General features: G+C 35.3%; 1 protein-coding gene across 2 annotated transcripts in view; it reads right to left on the minus strand.

Moving 5' to 3' along the window:
• Nucleotides 1-22714, minus strand: part of tbx4.L (T-box 4 L homeolog) — a 96122-nt gene that overhangs the window by 16158 nt on the left and 57250 nt on the right. For both annotated transcript variants that reach the window (XM_041582222.1, XM_018246836.2), the window contains exons 4-5: nt 16026-16145; nt 14908-15055 (exon numbers count right to left, since the gene is read on the minus strand). In XM_041582222.1, the coding sequence (XP_041438156.1) occupies nt 14908-15055; nt 16026-16145 (268 nt within the window). The remainder of the gene's footprint in view (nt 1-14907; nt 15056-16025; nt 16146-22714) is intronic.

Genomic DNA, 22714 nt, shown 5'->3' on the forward strand with positions numbered 1-22714 from the left:
AGGTGAAAAAAAAAATCCACCATCTCAGACCTTTCAAGGTCCTGTATAAGTCAATGGAAGAGGCACCTATATCAATTTGAAGTTTTCATGGTCTGCCCTGGGTTTAGCTCGAAAAACCGACTTTTTTTTTGGGCAAAAACTCTTAGTGATTCTGGAAAAAAGCCCGAAAAATTGGAGAAATTCAGGAAAAAGCCTGAGAAGTTTGAGTTGTTGCTCGATTTTACAGAGTTTTTCTGTGATCTGCTTAAATTTAGTTTCTTTATTAATACATAACTAAAATCGGGCATGGGCGTTTGGTTGTGATTTTTGTTTTAAATAAAATATGAGATAAATTCCATTTTACAGCCAGGAGGACCGGACACCGAAATCGATGTAGGCCCTAGGCACGTGCCTAGAGCACCTACAGGGTAATTTTTTTATGCTTGAATTTACACCAAAAATGTATACACAGCTTGATAAAGAAGTTTTGCCGGTTTTTAAAAACACCTTTTTAAACAGTGATGCCTAACGATCAAGAGGTGATGTGTGGTGTATATGGTTGCTGTAGGTCCCATATGTCACTTGGGCTATATCATTTATTAATGTTTGTGTATTATGAAACAAAATCTAAAACTACAGTGAGGCAAATAGTCTGATCACTAACTGATATTTACTAATTGACCCATAACATTAAAATGATTATTTCATTCCATTAAAAAGAAAAACTGGCCCGCCAGAGTGTTAAGTAAGAGCATAAATAATTATACTCCAGAATGTCAATTATTTCAATATAAGCTTTAATCCATAAGAATCCCATGTTTAAAAAAACACACCCAACTATCAAATAGTTGTGTTAAAATCCATAACCATGGAGAAAAATGAATGTCAATACATATATTTGTGTGAGCTTAAAATGTTCTTGTTTTGATATACAACAATAATATAGGGGTAGTTGTGCCAGACTCATATCTCTATATATTGTTCTTAAACATCTTATTCTGGCTTTCAGATTTTTATAATTGTCATATAGCAAAACAAGAACATTTCAAGCTCACACACATATATGTATTGACAAACATTTTTCTCCATGGTTCTAGATTTTTCATAGGAGCTATTGGACAGATGGATGTGTTTTTTAAAATATGAGTTTAAGTTGCTGTCTCTTTATATGAAATGATTGACATTCCTGCTTATAATTATTTATTTCTTGCTTTCAATTAACACTCTGGGCTGCCAGTTTTTCTTTTTAGTGCCATGAGTTAATCATTTTAATATAGGTATGGGGCAATAAAAAACATTAGTGTGTCTATGAATTATTAGTCAGACTTTTTACCTCACCATAGTTTTTGACATATTAATTTGTTGTCCCTATATATATATATATATATATATAAATATATATATATATATATATATATATATATATATATATATATATATATATTTTATTGGTAAATGTAGTTGCAATTGAAAGGGTGTTTGAAGCAATTTAGGAGCCTATGAATATTGTTACGTACAGACATTGTGGTTGACACGGAAAACTGAATTTTGGTGCCATTTCCTGGACTTTCCTGACAAATACCCCAGTACAGAGTCAAATATTGAGCAAATATAAGATTCTTTTAGATTTTTTTAGGTTTTATGAGTGCAGCGTTTATTTTAGTATATATACTGTAACTCAGAAAATGACCTAAATATCATCTGGCCCTGCTATGCTTCGTAATCCCATACTAACTCATCACATTATATACCAAGACCATCTGGCAGATAACAGAAAACAGAATGGGTTGTTTGTCCAAATGAAAACTGGGATCTTCTGTTACCAGGTAATGATCTAAAGATGAATGACTTTAAGAAAAATAAAACAGACCATATCATAAGGAAGCATATATGCACTGTTTTTACTCTGGGAATATATGAAACCTTCACTGGACAGCAGCAGAAATATAATCCACATTTATCCCGATCAGAAAAACAGACTCTGAAGATTCCGATTTGGATGAACTTCAGCTTGCCCTCAGTAGTTGCTCATTTACCTTCTCAATGTAGTTTTTATTGCTGATGTATTCCAGATAGTGTCCTTTTCATAGCCTCTTGGAAGAAGTATGATGGATTTATAATGTCACGTGCTATGTGCATTAAATGTTAGGATTGGCATGTAACCAGCACAAAATATTGGAAATACTAAAATATTGGGACTAATGCCTCTGCTATTTGTTATGCCAATATTAGTGAATGTGTGCAGTTTTATATGATTTTTAAGTGGTTGTGGAATGGCGGCTAACTCATAAGGCATTTATAGCTGAGCATTTGTGTGTAGATTGTCATACCACAGACTGCTAATTGCCTGTGACAGGGATCATATTACTATTATTATTTATCTAGTCTGTTTCTTGCCTTTACTGAATGTCATCAATATACACATTACACACCATCAGGTATGCAAACATTACGGGCATAATGGAATTACCTTTACTAACCTAAAACATTGTGTGTATATATATATATATATATATATATATATATCTATATATATATATATATATATATATATATATATATATATATATATATATATATATATATATATTATAGTATTTGTTCACTTTAAATTTGAACCTGGAGTTGGTCATTTCCGGTGTGCATCTATTAGGGGTGGGTATATATGTGGTGAATATAGGTATGCTTGCCTCGTGAAAGGTCCCAATTGGGATCAAAACGTCACGTTGGTTGATGAAAAAACTGGTGTTTCTGGTCATTTTATATGTATATATATATATATATATATATATATATATATATATATACGTGCCAATACAGTTCACACTCTCAAAGTCCTTCATCTTAGTTCTGGGTGCGCACTCCAAATGTTGATTCTCCTTTTATCAAAATACATTTCCATTAACGTTTTGGTTTTCATCTAAAACCTTTGCCAAAACGCTTTTCCAAAGGTTTGACAAAGGTTTTGTTAACCAAAAAATTTATGGAAATAATTGGGCTTCTCTGCCATTTATTTTATGGTGTTCAAAAAACATTACCGTATATACTCGAGTATAAGCCGACCCGAGTATAAGCCGAGGTACCTAATTTTACCTACGAAAACTGGGAAAACTTATTGACTCTAGTATAAGCCTAGACACAACTACAGCCCTGTCTCCCAGCAGCGCACATTCTGTCAAAGCGACCCCCCCAGCGATCAACCGGACTTCTTTGCAAAGTTGATGGTGACAGAGAATTGCCAAACGGATTACTGTGTGCATTGTCCCACTGTCCCACTACCATGTGCAGAGGGTGCTGTTTGATATTGCCATCACTGTTAATCTTTCGTATAACCAACAGAGGGCGCTGTGTGATATTGCAGTCACTGTTATTCTTTCATATAACCAACAGAGGGCACTGTGTGATATTGCAGTCACTGTTATTCTTTCATATAACCAACAGAGGGCGCTGTGTGATATTGCAGTCACTGTTATTCTTTCATATAACCAACAGAGGGTGCTGTGTGATATTGCAGTCACTGTTATTCTTTAATATAACCAACAGAGGGTGCACTGTTATTCTTTCATACAACCAACAGATGGCGCTGTGTGATATTGCAGTCACTGTTAATCTTTCATATAACCAACAGATGGCGCTGTGTGATATTGCAGTCACTGTTATTCTTTCATGTAACCAACAGAGGGCATTGTGGGATATTGTAGTCTCTCCCCAAGTGTACTGTTGGTATAGGAATGATTAAAAGTGACTGCAATCTCAGCTACTCCGGTCGGGTACCGCTGACCCGAGTATAAGCCGAGGTAGACTTTTTCAGCACATTTTGGATGCTGAAAAACTCAGTTTATACTCGGGTATATACGGTACTTACTTGAATATCTATATTTACAATTACATATATGAGTGATGAGTCCGTGAATTGCTTGGCTTTACTCGAGTTATTCTCTAATCTGAGACCACTAGTAGCTAATTTTTTGCTATGGCCATTTATATGTTTATAGGTTACCTGCTGATTGGCTGCTGTAGGCTACTAGACCTGTAGTACATTTTATTAATTATCTCCAAATGCCCCATGCACACATAATCCATTGCCTCATATGTCACTGTAATGTTAACTAAATAGCAATTAAGATTTATTTATAAAAATATTTTCTATTTGCAGTTATATTACAAGAGGCAATTTACTGCATCCCATCTCTGCATGGCATCTTCTTTACAATATGGGCTGTCTTATTAGTGTATTGTACATCAAATCAAAAGATTATCAAATAATCATCAAATCAAAAGATTATCAAATAATCATGGGCTAACACCTTGACCCTGGAAACAGCTCTAATTCATCTATTCTCTACATAAAACCTGCTGAGTTCATGTAGAAGTCAATGGCAGAGTTCCCTTGAACTATTTGAAGATGTTAATAGTAGTGATGAACCAAAATTTTGGCACAATTTGCTTTGAAAATGACGCCCCATAGACTCAAATGGGAGAAAAAAAAATGTTGCGCATCAAAAAAAAATTTGATATGCAAAAGTCTTGTTTATTTCTTAGAGGAAAACTTGATTCAAATTTGATTGAGTTTTAGGCTCAGGACTATTCGATCTAATTTTAGACATTCACGTTTTTTCATAAATAACATACCATTTAATAACACCATTGTGAGCCCCTGAAATGAAGTGATTGTGTTAAAAAAAAGGGCTTTAGTTCCTCACATTTTTATGCAATCTTTTTGTTCAACCCACTGAATTAAAGCTACAGTTCAACTGCATCTGAGTTGTTTCATTTAAAATTCATTGTGGTAATGTACAGAACCAAAATTAGAAAAAAAAGTTGATGAAAAGTCTGCATTACTGCAGAAAGAGTTTTTGGTACTTTAACCTGTCTTCAGCAACATATGTTGCATGAATGCAAATGTCAATATGATGGCAATAATGAGTGAAAATCAAGAGGTCGGAGTTTTAGACTTTTTGGGGTAATGTAGACCAGTATACAAAGATGTCAAATCAATGCTCACAAATCATGAAATAATCTCACCTAAAGAATAACCGCAGCATTTACCACAATGAAATCTACATTGATTTATTAATAATTTCCTGTCTCTGAGATTGAGATTTGACGAACCCCCGTCTGGTTTGCAGATCGAGACTACAAGGTGCCAAATAAATGGATATGAGCAGCTGCACATGGACTACAGATCTTAGTATTCTGTTTGGCCCCAAGACTTCAAAGGTGCATGTACAGAAACCAGTAGGAAACAATATAAGCAGATATAAATTCAAAAGGTACAAATATGTTGATATATTCCACTAATAAGTATGCACCATTCACTGCACTTCTGAACCTTATCATATAGGAACTATTATTTAAGCAGTGCCAGGAAAAGGCAGACTAATAGTATTATTCTATAAAACTCTCTTTTCTACCCATATTCTTAAAATGGTCAAGACCTGCCAGGATGATTTGTCTTTGAAAATAATTCAGAAATCAGCTGTCTCTCTAATAAAACTAACTCAAAAGCAATTCATTGGTTAATGACCTGAAATGTTTTAGCTTCGTTATGTATGGACGATGTGACAGATGCCAGTGTAACTGGTTAACTAGTCCAAACAAAACCATATTTGTCTAGGCCTATAGTCCATACATTTTAGATGCAGGTTTAAGTAAATAATATCTTAATCCGTTCTTCAAGTTAAGTGGCTTGATATTTTCTGATGTTGCAATGCCATGCAATTCAAGGCGCTAGAAGAGAATGCATTATTATCTTATTTTTCGGTCACTTGAAATGTGGAGCCCATATTTTACTATCAATTTAATGCTGTTATAGACTGCATTTGATTTCAGAAGGTTTTACATTCTACACCTGTTTTCTCTGGAAGCTGAATCAGAATGAAATTCCTACCATTTTTTCCTATTATTGCTGTACCAGATAGTTATGGAAACTGCCAACTGGGTAAATTCCAAATTTTTAGTGCATTGCAAGATGAATTCGGGAAAGTAGAATACATTATAAGCACACATGCATCCTGAATAACCCAGAAGCAAATACTAAAATAGAGTGGAAAAGTTCTAAAATATGTTCCACTGACTCCACCTATTTTCTAATGAATTACCAGCTGCTTTATCCAGAGACTTCAGTCAGTCTGGCCTGCACCCACTTCATTTTCCTAATAAACCGATTAAGAAGGCCAAAAAAAGCAAAGTTATTATAGTATTTGTTTGCTTGTCTAATATTATGTTCTTATATGGTACAGCCAAACCAACAAATTGAAATCTTTTATTTCCCCAATGGAGCAACCTAAAGTAGAAGTACAAAACATTAGATAGAATTGCAATATTGGGTTTGCTGACAAGAAGAGACTCTTTACAGGAATAGTAACACCAAAAAATAAAAAGCAATGAAAATATAATGTAGTGTTGCTCTGCACTGATACAAATGTGTACAGTATATGCTTCAGAAACTCTATTATAGTTTGTATAAACAAGCGGATGTGTAGCTATGGGGGCAGCCATTCAAAAATGAAAAATGAGAAAAGGCACAGGTTATACAGAAGAATAAAGATAAGCTCTGGGATTCTACAGAGTTTATTTATTATCCACTATGTATCTTGTGCTTGAATGGCTGCCCTCTAATTTTTCTAATTTTAAAGTCAGGTTATACTGTATATGGCTGGCCTAAGACTCATACAAGCTATACATTCATATGACAAACAAAAAGTTAATAAAAATGTATCAAGGGGCTTTGTTACACATTTACAATCTTTTCCGACAAAACTGCAGTAGTGAAAATATCACACAAAAACCACAGCCAGGTATTTCCCACCAAAAGCTATGGGACTTATATGGATTGATATAGAAGTACACCAAATACTACACTATCCTCCATATATAATAAAAGGCACAAAGTTTGCCAAGGTGCAGTAACGCATAGCAACCAATAAGATGTTTGCTTTTAAAAAGGTAAATGCTACCTGCTACTACAGGTGATTAGACATGTAGCAAACTTTTATTACATAGCCCCAAACATACATATATATTTTTTTATTCTATTATTCGCTGGATAACTGAATCACTTGTTTCAGTTGTGCGCTAGCCACAAGTTTTTTTCTGATTTTATTCCATAGGAGGATTGAGATTATTCCTTGCATTTAAGGCTGCCACCATTAATCATGGAGCCTCACACTTAAGGCTAAGGCCACACTAGGCGATAGCGCGGCGATTTGACTCGCGGCGACTTTTCGCCGCGACTTTTAAGCCGCAATCGCTGTGGAAACTTTTGCGCTGGCGTCTATGGGGAATCGCGAAAAATCGCCAGCGTAAAAACACACGCGGCGATCTTTTCTCTACTGTCGCTCGAAATTGCCTCGCTAGGCGATTTCGAGCAACAATAGAAAAAAGATCGCCGCGTGTGTTTTTACGCTCGCGATTCCCCATAGACGCCAGCGCAAAAGTTTCCACAGCGATTGCGGCTTAAAAGTCGCGGCGAAAAGTCGCCGCGAGTCAAATCGCCGCGCTATCGCCTAGTGTGGCCTTAGCCTTAAGGAACAAAATGCCAAGGTGCAGTAATCTATAGAAAACAATAAGATATTTGTTTTTATACAGGTGACCAGTAAATGCAGTAAATGTGTGTGATTTCCACTTTTGAAGTCTAAAACAGCACTGCAGCCTAGAAATAAAAAGAGCTGCAGTATGGTGCCTGAGGACCCACAAGCAACTGCTTGAGAATCCTCTATTAAAAATGGAGAAAGCCTTTGACTTGCACTTCCCCATTCAATTTTAAAGATACACCAACCTTCAGTGCATTTATGTGTATTGTTCTTGTAGCAGATCCTTGAAGAACACACCTTATTGCAGAAATGTGTCCCCTGATGTCTATTAAATGATAATGTGGGCTTCAGCTGTTCACATTTCTGTATGGGATCTAATTCCTAGAGAACTTGCGATCTGAGGCAGACTAGCCACATCTGGTACTGGTAGTAGGTGTCCTTGAAGAGTAGAATTGGAAGTTATATATTAAAAATGAGCTGTAATTTTTGCACTGACTACAAGTATTTTCTTTTTAATCATGACAGCTTAACCTTTTATTACGAGGGAAGCTGCAGTACCTCAGATGACTAGGCACAGCAGAAGTTTGAGCATGCTTTTTGGAAGTGTGCCTATCTTACAAAGCAGGCTCCTGTGTTTAAATCCTTGGGATCTAGATAATCCCATGTAGGGGGAGGAGGCAAGGAAGAAAAGGATTTTTGAAATTCATTTTCTCTGCTCGCATGTTTTCTGTCAAATAGCTATATGTATGGGCTTTTTAAATTTGTCAAGAACAATGGATAACGCTATTAATAAAAGTAGCAAAAACATTGCTCACTAACAAAATGATTTTCTAGTGTCAGATGTACAGCACTGCACTGTAAATGCATGTTCTGTGATAAAGCTAAAATAGAATCAAATGTTGCTCCTTTTGATGCCACTCATTAAAGGTTCTCACATCTAAACATGCGCCTTGCACTGCCAATGTCAATGCACCCATTTAGTATGCTCTGATGAATTATGAGCAAGTGATGCTAGGGAACCCTAGAGCCACCACCCTGGACATGACAGTAGTTCAGGGTTCCCATAGTGGGATGTGTCAGTAGGTGCAATAGACATGCAGAATCACATGCAAACATTTTAATGGTTCACAGCTGGAATGATGTAGTCCCCACTGCAACGAGCATCAGATTTTACAAACTCTGTGTGTATTGATGTATCATGCTCAATTTTAGTGCTGTAAATTATGGTGAAATTGGGAAAAGCTACCCAATTGTGGTGAAAATTTTTTTTTAAGCTTCTCAAAAGGTGGAAGGATGAGCATGGAAAAAGTCAGATTCTGAAAATACGCATCTCAGACCTATCGAGGTTGCATATAAGTTAATGGGAAAAGCCCCACAGATTTTTCGAATTTCGTGCAATAATCCGAAGGTTTTGTGGTTTTCGGGCAAAAATTGTGAGTTTTGAGGTGGAAAATCAATTACGTTTTTTCCCGCAAACAAAATTTTTAGAAAAGTGTATTAATAAATAAGGTGAAAAAACCTGTGCAGATTTGGGAGTTTTTTTCAGAAAATATTGAGATAAATTCAGACTTTGATAAATGGGCCTCCTAATGTTTTAGCCATGCTAAAATATCAGCAAAATGAGTCATATTGCTGTTGACTGGTCCATCTGGGAGATCTTGGAGCAGTGGCAGAGGTAAGCCTAAAGACCAGTAAGGGTAAGAATTGGGGAATATGCTTTCTTACAATCACCTGAAAGCCCATCCTGAAGGTACGTTAGGGTAGAATTTTCATTTTCCGTCTTAGGTGTTCTTGGAACTATGGCGAAATGGCAGATGCAATGATATTTTCCAGTAATTTTACCCATTTCATGAGCTAAGAGGGGATCCTAACCAACGGTTGGGCCTTCAAGTGGGGTATTAAACAAAGGTTGGATTTTCAAAGGAGGTTGGAACTGAAAAAGCTTGAATACCACTGCTCCCTAGAATAAAGCAATTTATAAGGTGAACGTGAGACAAGTACTCTGGTTTGGGCTCTTTTTCAAAGAATTATATAGCAGAATTTAGTCTACTTTTACAGTAAGACCAATTGATCAACCAAAGGACCTGGTGAAGTGATATTGGCATTTTATTATCATATGTATGTAATTAAACACTTGCATTTGAAAATGATTTACATGCAAATGTTCATCATTACACTTTCTTAAATGAAAAAGAAGTGAAGCAGTTGTTGATCATAACCTATTCAAAGTCTATTCAGGGCCGTATTTATATATAGGCCACCGAGGGCCTGTGCCTAGGGTGGCGCAGTTTTGCGGGCGGCCCTTGGGGTGTCTATTTTTTTTTTTTTTTTAGAAAAAAACCCTCCCCTTCCTCCACCATGGGTTTCCATAGGAAATCCGGTGAAGGAGCTGAGGGGGTGAGGGATAGGGGGTCAGATGAAGACTGCGGAAGTGACGTCACCGCCTGCGCAGTGACGTTGGCGGGCACGATGGAGTGGCATGTTTAGGTACAATACCTAGGGTGGCATCAGACCTAAATACAGCCCTGACTCTACTAGAATTGATTGGAAGCACTTTGTTTTATTATGCGACAATCGTCTATGTGGGCTCACCAATATATTATTTATTATTATTTTTTTGTATAATTTTTGTAGTCTTTTTTCCTTTTCTTTTTTTTGTAATAAATTTACTTATTTTTTTCCAAATTGGGTGTGCTATCCATTACCCTCAATATTTACAATCGTCTACGTGGTCTGGGAAAAATTTACAATGAAGAAGCACAAAACTTAATTTTTGTGAATGCACATAATTGCAGATGCTCTGAAATGGATTCAATGTAGAGAAGAATTAATTTGGTTAGACTCTAGAATTTTGGGAAAGAACACTGAATTGAGTGTTAATAGTTAAAAATACTCAATGTAAAAAGAATTTTTGAAAAACTTGAAAACTTCCGAAGCAGCCAGTATGGCAGATTTATGGATGGAAATAAATATTCACATCTGAGATGCATTATGTGGCAAAAATAATTTTGCAGCTTTCAAAAATGGTTAGCCTGACGGACAATAAAAAGAAACCCAATATTGGCTAAAAATCCTTGGAACTGTTTGTTGTTCCTGATAGCCTATAAGCTGAGCGGTGTCATGCTGGAAGCCCCCAGGCCTAATGTGGCCCTTTTAAGGATTTTTATCCCCACGCCTGCCCATGAGCTCCAAACTTCTTTGCATGACATGATTATTCCACCACAGTGCCGGTGAATGTGATAGGGACCTTAGATTTTTAGCTCCACTGGAGCAGGGACTAATGTATAATCTCTTGCATAATCTCTTATTATACTTACTCTATTCTTAATTATATTATAATATTATAATTTTTTTTTATACTTCTCTTATACTAAAATCTCTTTAGTGGTTTTAGAGGTTTTTAAATAAAAGTAAACTCGTTTTCTCTAAAACCATGAACTTTTTAAAATATCCAATATAAAAAGTATGAATGTAAGAAAATGCTGAACAATGTGCTAAAAATATGAAAAGCTCTAAAAACATTTTGCACAATTACTAGAGAAAAAATATCTGAAAACCTCTAAAAGTTGGAATGACTTAAAAACACCAATAGGATCAGCCCTGCTCCCAATGACTTCTATAGGTTCTTGACTACTTTTACTTGGAGAAGTTTTTCGTGGTTTTTACACTTAAAATTTATAGAAATTAAAAAAACAAAAAATTTTAGAGAAAAAAATATGACTTGCGAAAATTAGAAATCTGAATCTATAAGTAAAGAAAAATAATAATAATTATAATAATGATGATAACAAGCTTTGTATATCAGATAATAGCTGACTGGGCAGGTTGGATACATTGAAAGGTTTGGGCAACATAAACCTATCAACATTTTAAAAGATGCAATTAAAAAATGTATAATAAGTCAGTCCTCTTTGCTGGCCATGTGCAAACATAAGAGTGATTTTTGATTTCTAAACACATTTCATTTTCTTGCTGTGGCCCTTCATTAGTGACTGCCATAGCTGGACTGAAAGAAAAAACACCATATAAACAAACAACTTCAGATTTCCTGAAGGATGGTAGCCATGAAACCTAAAGACATTATTCTGCAGTTCTGTAAGGACTGTACTTTGGATGAAGAAATAGTTCTAATGCCCATCTGGGTTTTTACAAAATGGTTAATATTTTAATTCGCTATGGGGCTTATCAAGCAATATCCTGCAGTTGTGGTAGATGCTAAATTTGGCTCCTTTCAAAAAACTTGCAACTGTATTCCTTAATGACTCAAATTCAAACAAGCATTCTTTTTATTCTCAAGATCAAGCTGTGACTGCCAATGTGATGACGGAAGAAAATAAAGTAATTTATATACAGAAATACATGTGCAAACAAACATTTTTAAACTAAAATGTGCAGGGCATCTGTCTATATTAATGAAATGCAAAATGTCATGTAATTTTTCCCTATATTTCTTCCATTTATTTATTTTCTGGTATTTTTATAGCTTCTTAAATTTCTGTGGTGCTTTACAGAGATTTGGCATCATTCACATTAGTCTAAGGTCCCTATCACATTCACACACAAAATCGGACCCTCGGACCGCAGCAGGGTCAGATTTGGCCCAAAATGCTTAATTTTTTCCAGTTTTTGCCCGAAAATCCAGAAAAAGTCAGATTTTTGGGCTAAACCCAGCACAAACCATGAAAACTTCAAATTGAGATAGGTGCCTCTCCCATTGACTTATATAGGACCTCGACAGGTCTGAGATGGCGGATTTTTGCAGCATCGGGGTATAATAAATCCAAAAAGTTTTTTTTCCTCTAAAGATTTGCATTTTCTAGTGAAAAAAACTCAAATCTTTTGAGACTTTAACACATAACACCCTTAATGAATGTAACATTTAACTTTAATACATAACACCCTTAATGAATGTAACATTTAACTTTAATACATAACACCCTTAATGAATGTCATTTTAATATGTGAATGCATTAATAAACTAGATTCCATTTACCAGCTGAATATAATATAGATGTTGTTAAACTGGTAAACATATACTAGCATAAATATTATTTATCTATCTATTATCATCTATCCCAATAGATTGTTCTACACTTACGTGTTGCACTATTAACTCACAGATTCAAGAAACATTCTGAGCTTACCTAGTCTCTTTTTTTTATCATACAGTTTTTTACTTTATGGTTGGTTTAATGGATATTACAGAAATACACATCTAGCTTTAAGAAAACCCCAATTGCTGATTACTGGTTGCTATGGGTTACCACCAGTGTGCAACTTTGTCCAGAGTTTATAGATAATCCCAACATTTCTCCCTTCACAGTACACAAACCTTAAATGAAACTGAACCCAATTCTACCTTTCCCCTACAACTGCACAATTTTTAAAAGAGTTTTGAAAAATTGTGTAAAGAAATCTAATAATTAATTTAGCTGATTTATAATTCACGTGAAAAATCATAATTACCTTCCTTAATATTATTTAAACATACTCATAAAGACAACATGTATTACTATACCTCACTTCAACAAAAGATATATTAACCCGCAGTCTTTTGTAATACTATTTCCTCTAAGGACCTTAAAACTTCCTGCTGAGAGGAAAGAAACAATATATTTTGGCCTACCGTTTAATGTGGTCACATTGCCATCTGCAAGTTGGAGGTTTGGGAGAGCAGCAATATTCTCTTAAGGATCTTTTAATGAAAACCAGCAAGTATGCATAAATTAGAAATATAAATGATTCTGTGTTGTTGCACATATTTACACAGAATTCAAAAATTACAAAACAAAAGCTGTTACAAATTGTTCCTCCTGTAAGCACCCAAAAAGATTAGTGCACAGAATGTCTAGAGATGTTCTGTATAAAAAGTTTTCACATGCTCATATAATCTATTTAATAGGTAATTCACTTGACTATGAAGATTTTCATTCATCCAGGTCATGGTTTATCTAGTATAGGTAAACTTAAAACAACTGGACTTGCTGAGTAATCAATGAGTGATTTATTGATTACTCAGCAAGTCCAGTTGTTTTAAATTTACCTATACTAGATAAGTAATTTACTTGTACACTGGGAATCTCATTGGTTCACCTAAAAGGAATTCATACACCGTTCTACATAAGCATACCAGGGTAAAATGTCAACAAAATATTCTTTTAATCTAAAAAAGAATCCTAATATTTTTTTTAAAGCCTTAACAACATTTTATTATTTTGATAAGCAGCAGTGGGGAGACGAAGGCCTAAACCAGGGGTAGGCAAATAGAGGAGGTAAATACCTAGAAAAGCCAGGCATGTGTCTTTTTTGCCTTCCCCAATTTATGGCCCTGACGCCAAGTTTTAAAAAAATTTGTGACTGCATGAAGCATTTTATAGCACCTAAATGGAGGTCTCCTATACTTAATATACGTCAATATATAATTATATTCAGTCTTGTCCTTAGCCAATTTAAAAATGTGTATACACAAGAGATGATGTCAGTGCCTAATTAAAATCAAAGGAAAGCTGCAATATTAAGGTATGGCTATATTTAGTTTCAGCTAAAAAGCTGTTACAGGATTTCAGTGTGGTACAAGAAAAAACGGTGTTTACCGAATTAACAAAATCCTAGCATTCTAACGGTTCATAGTTTTATACAAATAAGGGCCTATTAAGAAAACAATAAATCCACTTGCACTACACAGTTGCACCTAGCCTTAGCAGTGCTTCTACTGTGCCCTGCATTCTGTGATTGTAGATAAATCCAACACAAGGACCAGACTACAGCACTGGCAGGGTCAGAGGAGTCCTTTACCTAGCTCTTTGTGTCTCCTGACACACTTAAAAGGAATCCTGTCATCAGAAAAACATGTTTTTTTCAAAACGCATCAGTTAATAGTGCTACTCCAGCAGAATTCTGCACTGAAATCTATTTCTCAAAAAGAGCAAACAGATTTTTTTATATTGAATTTTGAAATCTGACATGGGGCTAGACATTTTGTCAATTTCCCAGCTGCCCCTGGTCTACAAAAAATGTTTCACCCTTGGCTGTTTGATTAAAGGAGTCTAAAACCTAAGGCAGTGTAGACAAAACGATAGACAGGTTTTATTCTGCATGGTACTTTATCCTTATTCTGTGCTACAGGGAATACACAGAGTCTGTGTAAATTTTGATATCCCACTTAAAAACAATCAAACAAAAAAAGAGACGATGAAAAAAGGACATTGGGTGTGCATAGATATTATTCTAAAATTGTATAACCTCTACAGAAAACAAACAGGGCACTTAAGTAATGAATTACTTGTTTCATTTATGTATGATTACTATATCTGGATTTATTATGCCATTGCTAGTTTTCACAAACTAAAAAATATTCTGTTCAGTTATTAATAGTAGTTAGTTGGATTCTTACATGTCCAAAAGGATCAAGGTGATTGTTTGTCAACTTTAGTTTCTGAAATGAGACCAGTTGCCGCATCCAGTGTGCTCCAGTTGCGGGGGAATCTGGATGTACATACAAACGACCAGGCATTGCGGGTTCGGCTTTGCCAGCCACCATCCTACAAAAGTAAATGCATTTGATGTAAGGGTGCTCATAATCATTACACAAGAATGGTTGAATAGTGCAAAGATTATTGGTTGAAAAAAATAAAACGCTATAAATTTAAATACAAGTGATGTGCAGGCTGGCCCGATACCCACGGGTCGGGAGGGTTCTGGCCAACCTCGCACCACCTTTTGCGGGTGGCAGGCGGGTCCAGGTTAAGCTCTTCTTCCTGCTCTCCCCGCCCGCCACCTTGCACTGCTTCTGACTTCTGGCTTCCTTTTTTTATAGATGTGCGCCCAATCGTCCCGCCCCTTTTGTGACATCATTGGTGGCGCAGGTCTATAAATGGAAGTCGGAAGTTGGGCTCAGGCAGGGGCGGGTGGAGGGAGGGCGGGTTAGGTGCACATCACTACACTACATACATCCATACAAATGGAGCCACCGCCGGTTTATTTGACCTGGTGCAATGTGTTACACCATATGTACTGCAACATGTGGCACAGTGTTGGGCAATAATGCACTGTTAAAAGTGATCTAATCTAAACCAGTAATAAAAATCATAAGATTGCTTTGGTCCCAAAGCAATCTTCTCATGTAGATACAGTATATTCCAACAACTATTAGTGTGTATCTCATAGATATATCACTATAATATCAATTAAAACCTTGTTTTGGGATCTGCTTTTCTGTTGCCTGAACATGCTGAAGGAAAGCAAAAAGTGATAAGTAATAAAAACGGCACAAAATAAAATGTCAAGAACTGCTCATTTTCTTAGAGAATTAAAGTCTGTATCATACTAATTACTTCAATATTAATGTGATGTCTTTTATTTTATTACTGTCATATTTAACCCAAAGCACTCAAAATATGGCAGTAATAAACCATTATGGATGTGAGGCTTTTTAGCTACAAAATAACATGGGTTCATATGAAAATTAATTCAACTCTTCAAAGCATTTACTACAGAAAACACATTTCTTACCATTTGTTGTCACAAAACTTGTAGCGATGGTCATCAGCTGGGACAATATCAATGAGGAGGATATATTTTGTCTTAGGGTTCATTCCAGTCACTTTAACTTTGTAGCTTGGAAACATTCGCCTAGTAGGAAAAAACAAATTGAAAATAAATAAATAAAACTGATAGTACTAGTATTGTTTAACTGAATATACATATATTTAACCTATTCCCTCAATGGATAAATTATTTACAGCAAGATGCAAAATGCTCACTAACATTCACACGTTAGTACAGTTAGTAACAAAGACTGTTACTATTACCAACATCCAAGTGTCAGCATAATGGAGGCCACAATGATATTGTGGTATGGGATCCATTATCCAGAAACCCGTTATCCAGAAAGCTGCTAATTACAGGAAGGCCATATCCAACTGACTCCATTTTAATGAAATCTTCCTTATTTTTAAAAATCATTCCTTTTTTTTTTACAACAGTGCACTGTACTTACTAAGAATGAATTAATTCTTATTGGAAGCCAAACAATCCGATTGGATTTATTTCATGTTTAAATGTTTTTTAGCGGATTTAATAAATTCGGATCCAAATTAGGAAAAGATTCCTTATCCAGAAAACCCCATGTCCTGAGCTTTCCGTATAATAAGTCCCATGCCTGTAATAGGTCACAGTAATGATTGCTACTGCTGTTCAGATGTCAGTTAATGATCCCAAGTGTTACTTTACCAGAGGTTCACCAAGACTGAAAGATGTTTTAGATTTTAGAGTCATCATATAGACCTCCTAAAACCCAAATATCAGTTGATCCGAATTAGCATGTTCATAAATATTGTGATTTTTACGTTCAATAGATCTATTTTGTCTGGTATTTTCTCATACATTTTCAAAAAAGAGCTCACACCTAATTAAAATAAAGTCACTGTTTACACAAGCCCATTTCACTGACCCCCTTCATTTTACTTGATAATTAGGGATGGGCGAATTTGACCTGTTTCATTTCACCGCCGGCGAAATGTCGCGGACGCCCATTAAAAAATTTTGCCCATCCCTATTCATAATGTCATGGATTAAAGTATTTGAAAAAGTAAAACTAAATGTCATTTAAATCTACGGTGTCCGCAACTGTTTGTTTACACCATTAGATGTCATAGTACTGCAGCATGAATGGACTTACAAATGAATGTCTGCTTTATTTTGCATACCAAAAAATTATTTTCCAAAATATTTAAAACTAAATAAAATATAGTTATGCAACTCTGGTAGGCTGCCCCTTAATCTGAAACAAATATCCCATTTTGCATTTTGTACTCATGGCCCATAATTTTTTTAATATTTGGAGGCCTGATGCCACATACCAGGTCAAGTTGAACATGCACAAATTCTTTATGAAGATTGAAGATTGTGGCTGATTTTATTCATTCAAAAACACTCTCATAAAACCATTAAACAATAAGAAATGATCAAGAATCAGCATAAATGGTTTGATTACTAATTTTCCATAGTTCAACAAAAATGTTATGTATTCCTTTCTTTTGATAAAGCAGGCAAAGTGATGACTTCTTTTATCCCTGAATTGCAGGTACTGCCTTAATCAGATCTAGTTAACTTCTTGGTTTACAATTACTTATTCCTCCATTATAATGCATTAGCTTTTCAGAGAAAAAAGGAAGAAAATGGTTGACTAACGTGTTTCAAGTGACTCATTAAATTTTTTCCATAAATTCCAGATGTTTAGCATGTAACTGTGACGGCCAAAGAAGGGGGCTTGTCACAAAATGCTTTTACTTTCTTCTGATGGGAGAACAGCTCTTTCCCACAATGTGCTATTTGTGTAGGTGAGAACTTGTATGATCAACATGCTGTTATCTGTAAATCAAACTTGAAACATGTGCTAGAGAGCGTTATATGATGCAAAGGCAATCAAGCTCTAACAAATCCTTAACTGTGCATGGCCATTGTGTGATAGACATTTTGTTGCTGCAAACTTGAAAGAAGAAAAAGAGAAAAATATTTACATTTAGAAAAATGTGACATGATATTGTTGATGGACGTGTATCTGGGAAAATCACATCTCGTTGTATATATGTACATGGCTAATAGCTTGTTGGCATTTTAATCCCAACATGTAAAAGCCTGCTAAAGAAGTTAGAAACTGGATAAATGGGGGTGGGAGTTGCATAAATAAGAACAAAAATTAGCATTTTGCAAGGTAATATTTCATAAGACAATTAGTACACTACACTTTTAAATAGGGCCTTTTTAACAAATTTACAGATTGTCTTCTTTATTTAAGTATTTTGGTGGTTTTTTTCGTATTTCCTACTGGCAGTTTCTGACCAGAGGGCTGCAGTCAGAATTTTTTAAAGAAATTATATTTCATGAAGGTTGGCAACAAGAATACAGCAAATTCTCTTTATTAGTAAGCGCTAGATACAAGTCTCCAAGCAGTACAAAACAAATGTAGCAACACCAAAGTTTTTACCCTCCACAAATTTTAAATATTATTTTCTTCTACGTATTTTTTATTACTTTTTTTTTTTTAAAATCATGGTTTAAATCTGCTGAAATTGGTTCTGTACTTTTTTTTTGTTGCATCTGCCAATTAGTTCTGCCAAAAAAATCTGTTTTTTCTAGGGTAGTTTTATTAAAAACTTTTTTTGGGTTTACAAAAAACTTGAATTTTTAAAGATTTATTATGCCCTAAAGCTGCAAATAGCTTTAATCCGAAAATACTCCAGCTAAAACCTGTCGTGGTCATGTAGATGTCAATGGCAGAGGTCCCATTTGAAGATGTTAGCTTTCATGATTTTCATGTTTTTTTCGTCGGCTTTGCTTGAAAACCCCATAAATTTGAGCAATTAAGAGTTTTTTTCTGATAACTCGATCAATTCGAGTTTTCCCCCCGATTCAAGTTTTTTAAATTCGAGTTTTTTTATAAATAATTGATATAGTAGAAGTAGCAGGCACATTTTTTGTAGTCATGGTGTATTCGTTCAGGTGAATATAGTTACAAAATTTAAATGTCCCATAATTGAAAGTAAAGGAGAGCTCAAAATCAGTGTAAAAACATTAGGTTCATTAAGAATTCATGTGTTTTGGTCCATATAGTGTATGAAATGATAAATCAATAGTATGCAAAGTCCCAAATTCCCAAAGAACAAATTTCAATTAACCATAATGCTATCTATAAGAACCACATATAAATCCTAATTCTATTGATATACTGTATCTAGATGCCAATCTTCCTTTACAACTGAAGTTGAAAACCCCCGTAGAGGGGTTGGTCACATGATGGCATTGTTTCTTATTAAAAGCCGATTATTGTTGCCCAATGTATTTACAGTATAACGGGGCAAATTAATGCATATAAATGGTTGTAGTGAGAGGAGGATGATAACAACATGGATTGGACAACTAACCAGTTGTAAACCACAAAAAAGACTTTTAATAAGGGTACTTAATTTTAAAATGCCTGCTTAATTATTTCATCTAACTGAGAGACAACATGTATAAACAACACATTTCAGTTTTCTGGAGAAAACGGAAATGTTCGGAGGATGCCGAGAACTGAAGTTCTGGAAAACCAGAGTTTGTCATGAATGAAAACATTACTGTATGGGTATATAGCACTGAACATTTTCTACAGAAAGGGAAACTAAAAATACTAAGAAAATGTAACCATTTATTTTCACAGACTCATACTTGTGTTTCAGTTTTAGATAGTTATATCTATCGCCTGCATTGATCAGTTTAAATGTAATTTATGTTTGATTTATCACCCCTCTATTGTACAGTGCTAAGGAAGATGTTGGCAATTTATATATACAGATGAATTCTAAAAAAACAGTGTACAATCCAAGAAAAGGTTAAATCTGGGAAGTAAACAAAGCAGTTTACCTACATCAGACCACAAAAAAGGTGTAATTTCCTAGAAAACATCCAGGGATATAAATTGAGGGGAGACTGTACATTAATAATAACAATGATAATAATAACTTTATAAACACAGCTAGTAAAACGAAAGACAATTGAAATCTTACTGGTCAATTATTTCGCATTTACAATAAAGTTTTTGATCAGTAGAATTCTCATTGGGGATATTTCGAGCATACAAAATTATGTTTCTCGGCAACTTCTATAGAAAACTAGGGGACGCTTTGATTCATTAAAAAATAAATGGTTTCAAGTAATTTAGTGCATTTTCAGTGACTATGATTGAGAGCAGTAGTTCTATATTAATTTCAGTTCTCTGGTTCTGACTCTTGAAACAGTGTTGCAGAAGCCTTTTCCTGGTCTCCAGAGGCCCTCCCCCCATACACGGGCCAATAAAAGCTGCCGACAGACCGAGTCAGCAGCTTATTGGTCTATATGTGCGGCCCAATGACGACGGCTTCCCAGATCGATATCGACAGCACTGGAATGATTGAGTCAACTGTCATATTTGTTACAGTCTACTAAGCCTGTTTTAAGTTTTCATAAATAGTAACTTGAATGGACATAACAAAAGGCACAAGTGTAAAGAATATGAACATAAGATAATATATAGGGACAGTTTTGCAGCAAAATTTGCAATTTCGCCTGCAAATGCCCCTAGCGTTTTACTTACCCCTCGATGCAGATTCAGGCATCGGAGTTCAGGGGCGCCAACTTCTTCTCTACGGAAGTCTTCGAAATGAGACCGGCGTGGTGGCGCATGCACAGTTGGAGCAATTTTCTGTTTCTCAACAACTATGCATGCGCCGTCTCATTACGGAGATTACCGAATCAACTGAAGATGTGTTAGGGGCATTTGCCTGGGGTAACACTTAGAGGGTTATTTATCAAAGTCTGAATTTATCGTAATATTTTCTGCTACGCTTATTTATTATTACATTTTCCTGAAAAATTGCTTTGCGGTAAAAAATCTGATGTTAACGATTTTTTCGGATATTTTTCATCCGATTTTCAAGATTTTTTCTCAATTTTCACCTGAAAACTCCGAAAACTTCGGGGTATTGCACAAAAACCCAGCGCACATCAAAAAATCATTGGGACTTCTACCATTGACTTATATGCAACCTCGACAGGTCTGAAATGCCTGATTTTCATATTCACTCAGGTTTATATAAACGGTACACATTTTTTAATTAAAGTATATTGGAGATAGATTTCTTTTACATTAAAGAAAGTAAAAATGGGATTTTATTTTTTTACCTTTACATCCCCTTTAAAGGGGTTGTTCACCTTTCAGTTACATCTTTGTATTATGTAGAGAGTGATATTATATATATATATATATATATATATATATATATATATATATAGCACCTATTTGGCTGTATTTAGACAAATATCCACTAGCATGATATAGCATTGGCTACATGTGACTTACACAACAGGGTCAGGGCCTTCGCCAAGTGGAAGCTATCCCTTTAAGATGTTGTATAACTACATAACACAGGCTACTGTATATAAAAATCGATTGGTTGGACGCCAGGAGGTTCTTTGGTGCAGATAAAGTAGATGGTTTATTAAACAAATGCAAATGCAAGTGACGACAGGTTTACTCACGCAGGAGATGATATAAGTGTAGCATATCACAGAGGAGGGAGGATAGCAGAAGATGATACAGCACAATGAAGACTGTCACTCTCATAAGGCATAGTAGTCAAGTGTACATCAATTCCCAGAAGACAGATATACCTCTGTGGGGATCAGGATCACCAGTGGAGTAGTTAGGAATACAAAGTCTAAAGCCTTACACCCTATCCACTGAGTCCCTGCACTAAAGGCAAACAAGAAGCCTTTGGGAAGCTACTCCCTGCTTCTATCCTTGATGGAGCACACAGCTGCTCATGCTATATAAAGCTGACTATCTCACTCTCCTAGAGAGTCTATTAAAGATCTGCCCTAATGATAGCTGATCTCGTTCACAGGGTTGCCTGGTCCCTAACTTAATCACCAAAGGTACAGGTCCCTTTGGGGCGAATGGCTTTACTGAGGCCTTGGTGATCCCAGGCTCAATGGGAAACACCTAGCAGCACAGACTCCAGGAGCCAAAGAGGAAGAGTCCACTCCCTACACACACTATATAGCAGTGTGGCTGGAAGTGGTATTACACCCTTTGACCAATAACTAATGGTGTACTAGAAGAAAGGGTAGGGATTTAACTCTCTAGGAGCCTAAAAGATCCTATAGGTATATATATATATATATATATATATATATATATATATATATATATATATATATATATATATATATATATATATATTATAATAGGATAAGAGAAGACAGTTTAAAATAAATAGTGCAGAACAAAAATAAATACGTCATTCAGTTCCATTTCATCCTCCTCGCAAAAGAGTAGAGGACGGTATGCAAACAATTACTGGCACAGTTCATAAAACTAATCCATTCTTTCACTGTTTATTTAATTTTGTCCTGTGTATATTTTATCTTTTTTTATATTCACAAATTGTTTTAAAATTAACTGTGCCATGATAAGTTCTTTTGGAGATGTCATTGTTTTATAGGCAAGCTTGCTCCAGTCACTGTTACCACACAGAAGTGAGTGAAATGATGCCAATGTTTATCACTTTCCTGTTTATCCCTTTTCCTCTGTGTGTAAGAGAATCTACTTTTTCTTTGTGTAATTCGTTTGAGATCCAATAAGATATCCACATGTATGGTCTTTTAGATCCTGTTAATTCTAT

This window comes from Xenopus laevis, chromosome 2L (genome assembly GCF_017654675.1).
Source record: "Xenopus laevis strain J_2021 chromosome 2L, Xenopus_laevis_v10.1, whole genome shotgun sequence".
Taxonomy (NCBI): Eukaryota; Metazoa; Chordata; class Amphibia; order Anura; family Pipidae; genus Xenopus; species Xenopus laevis.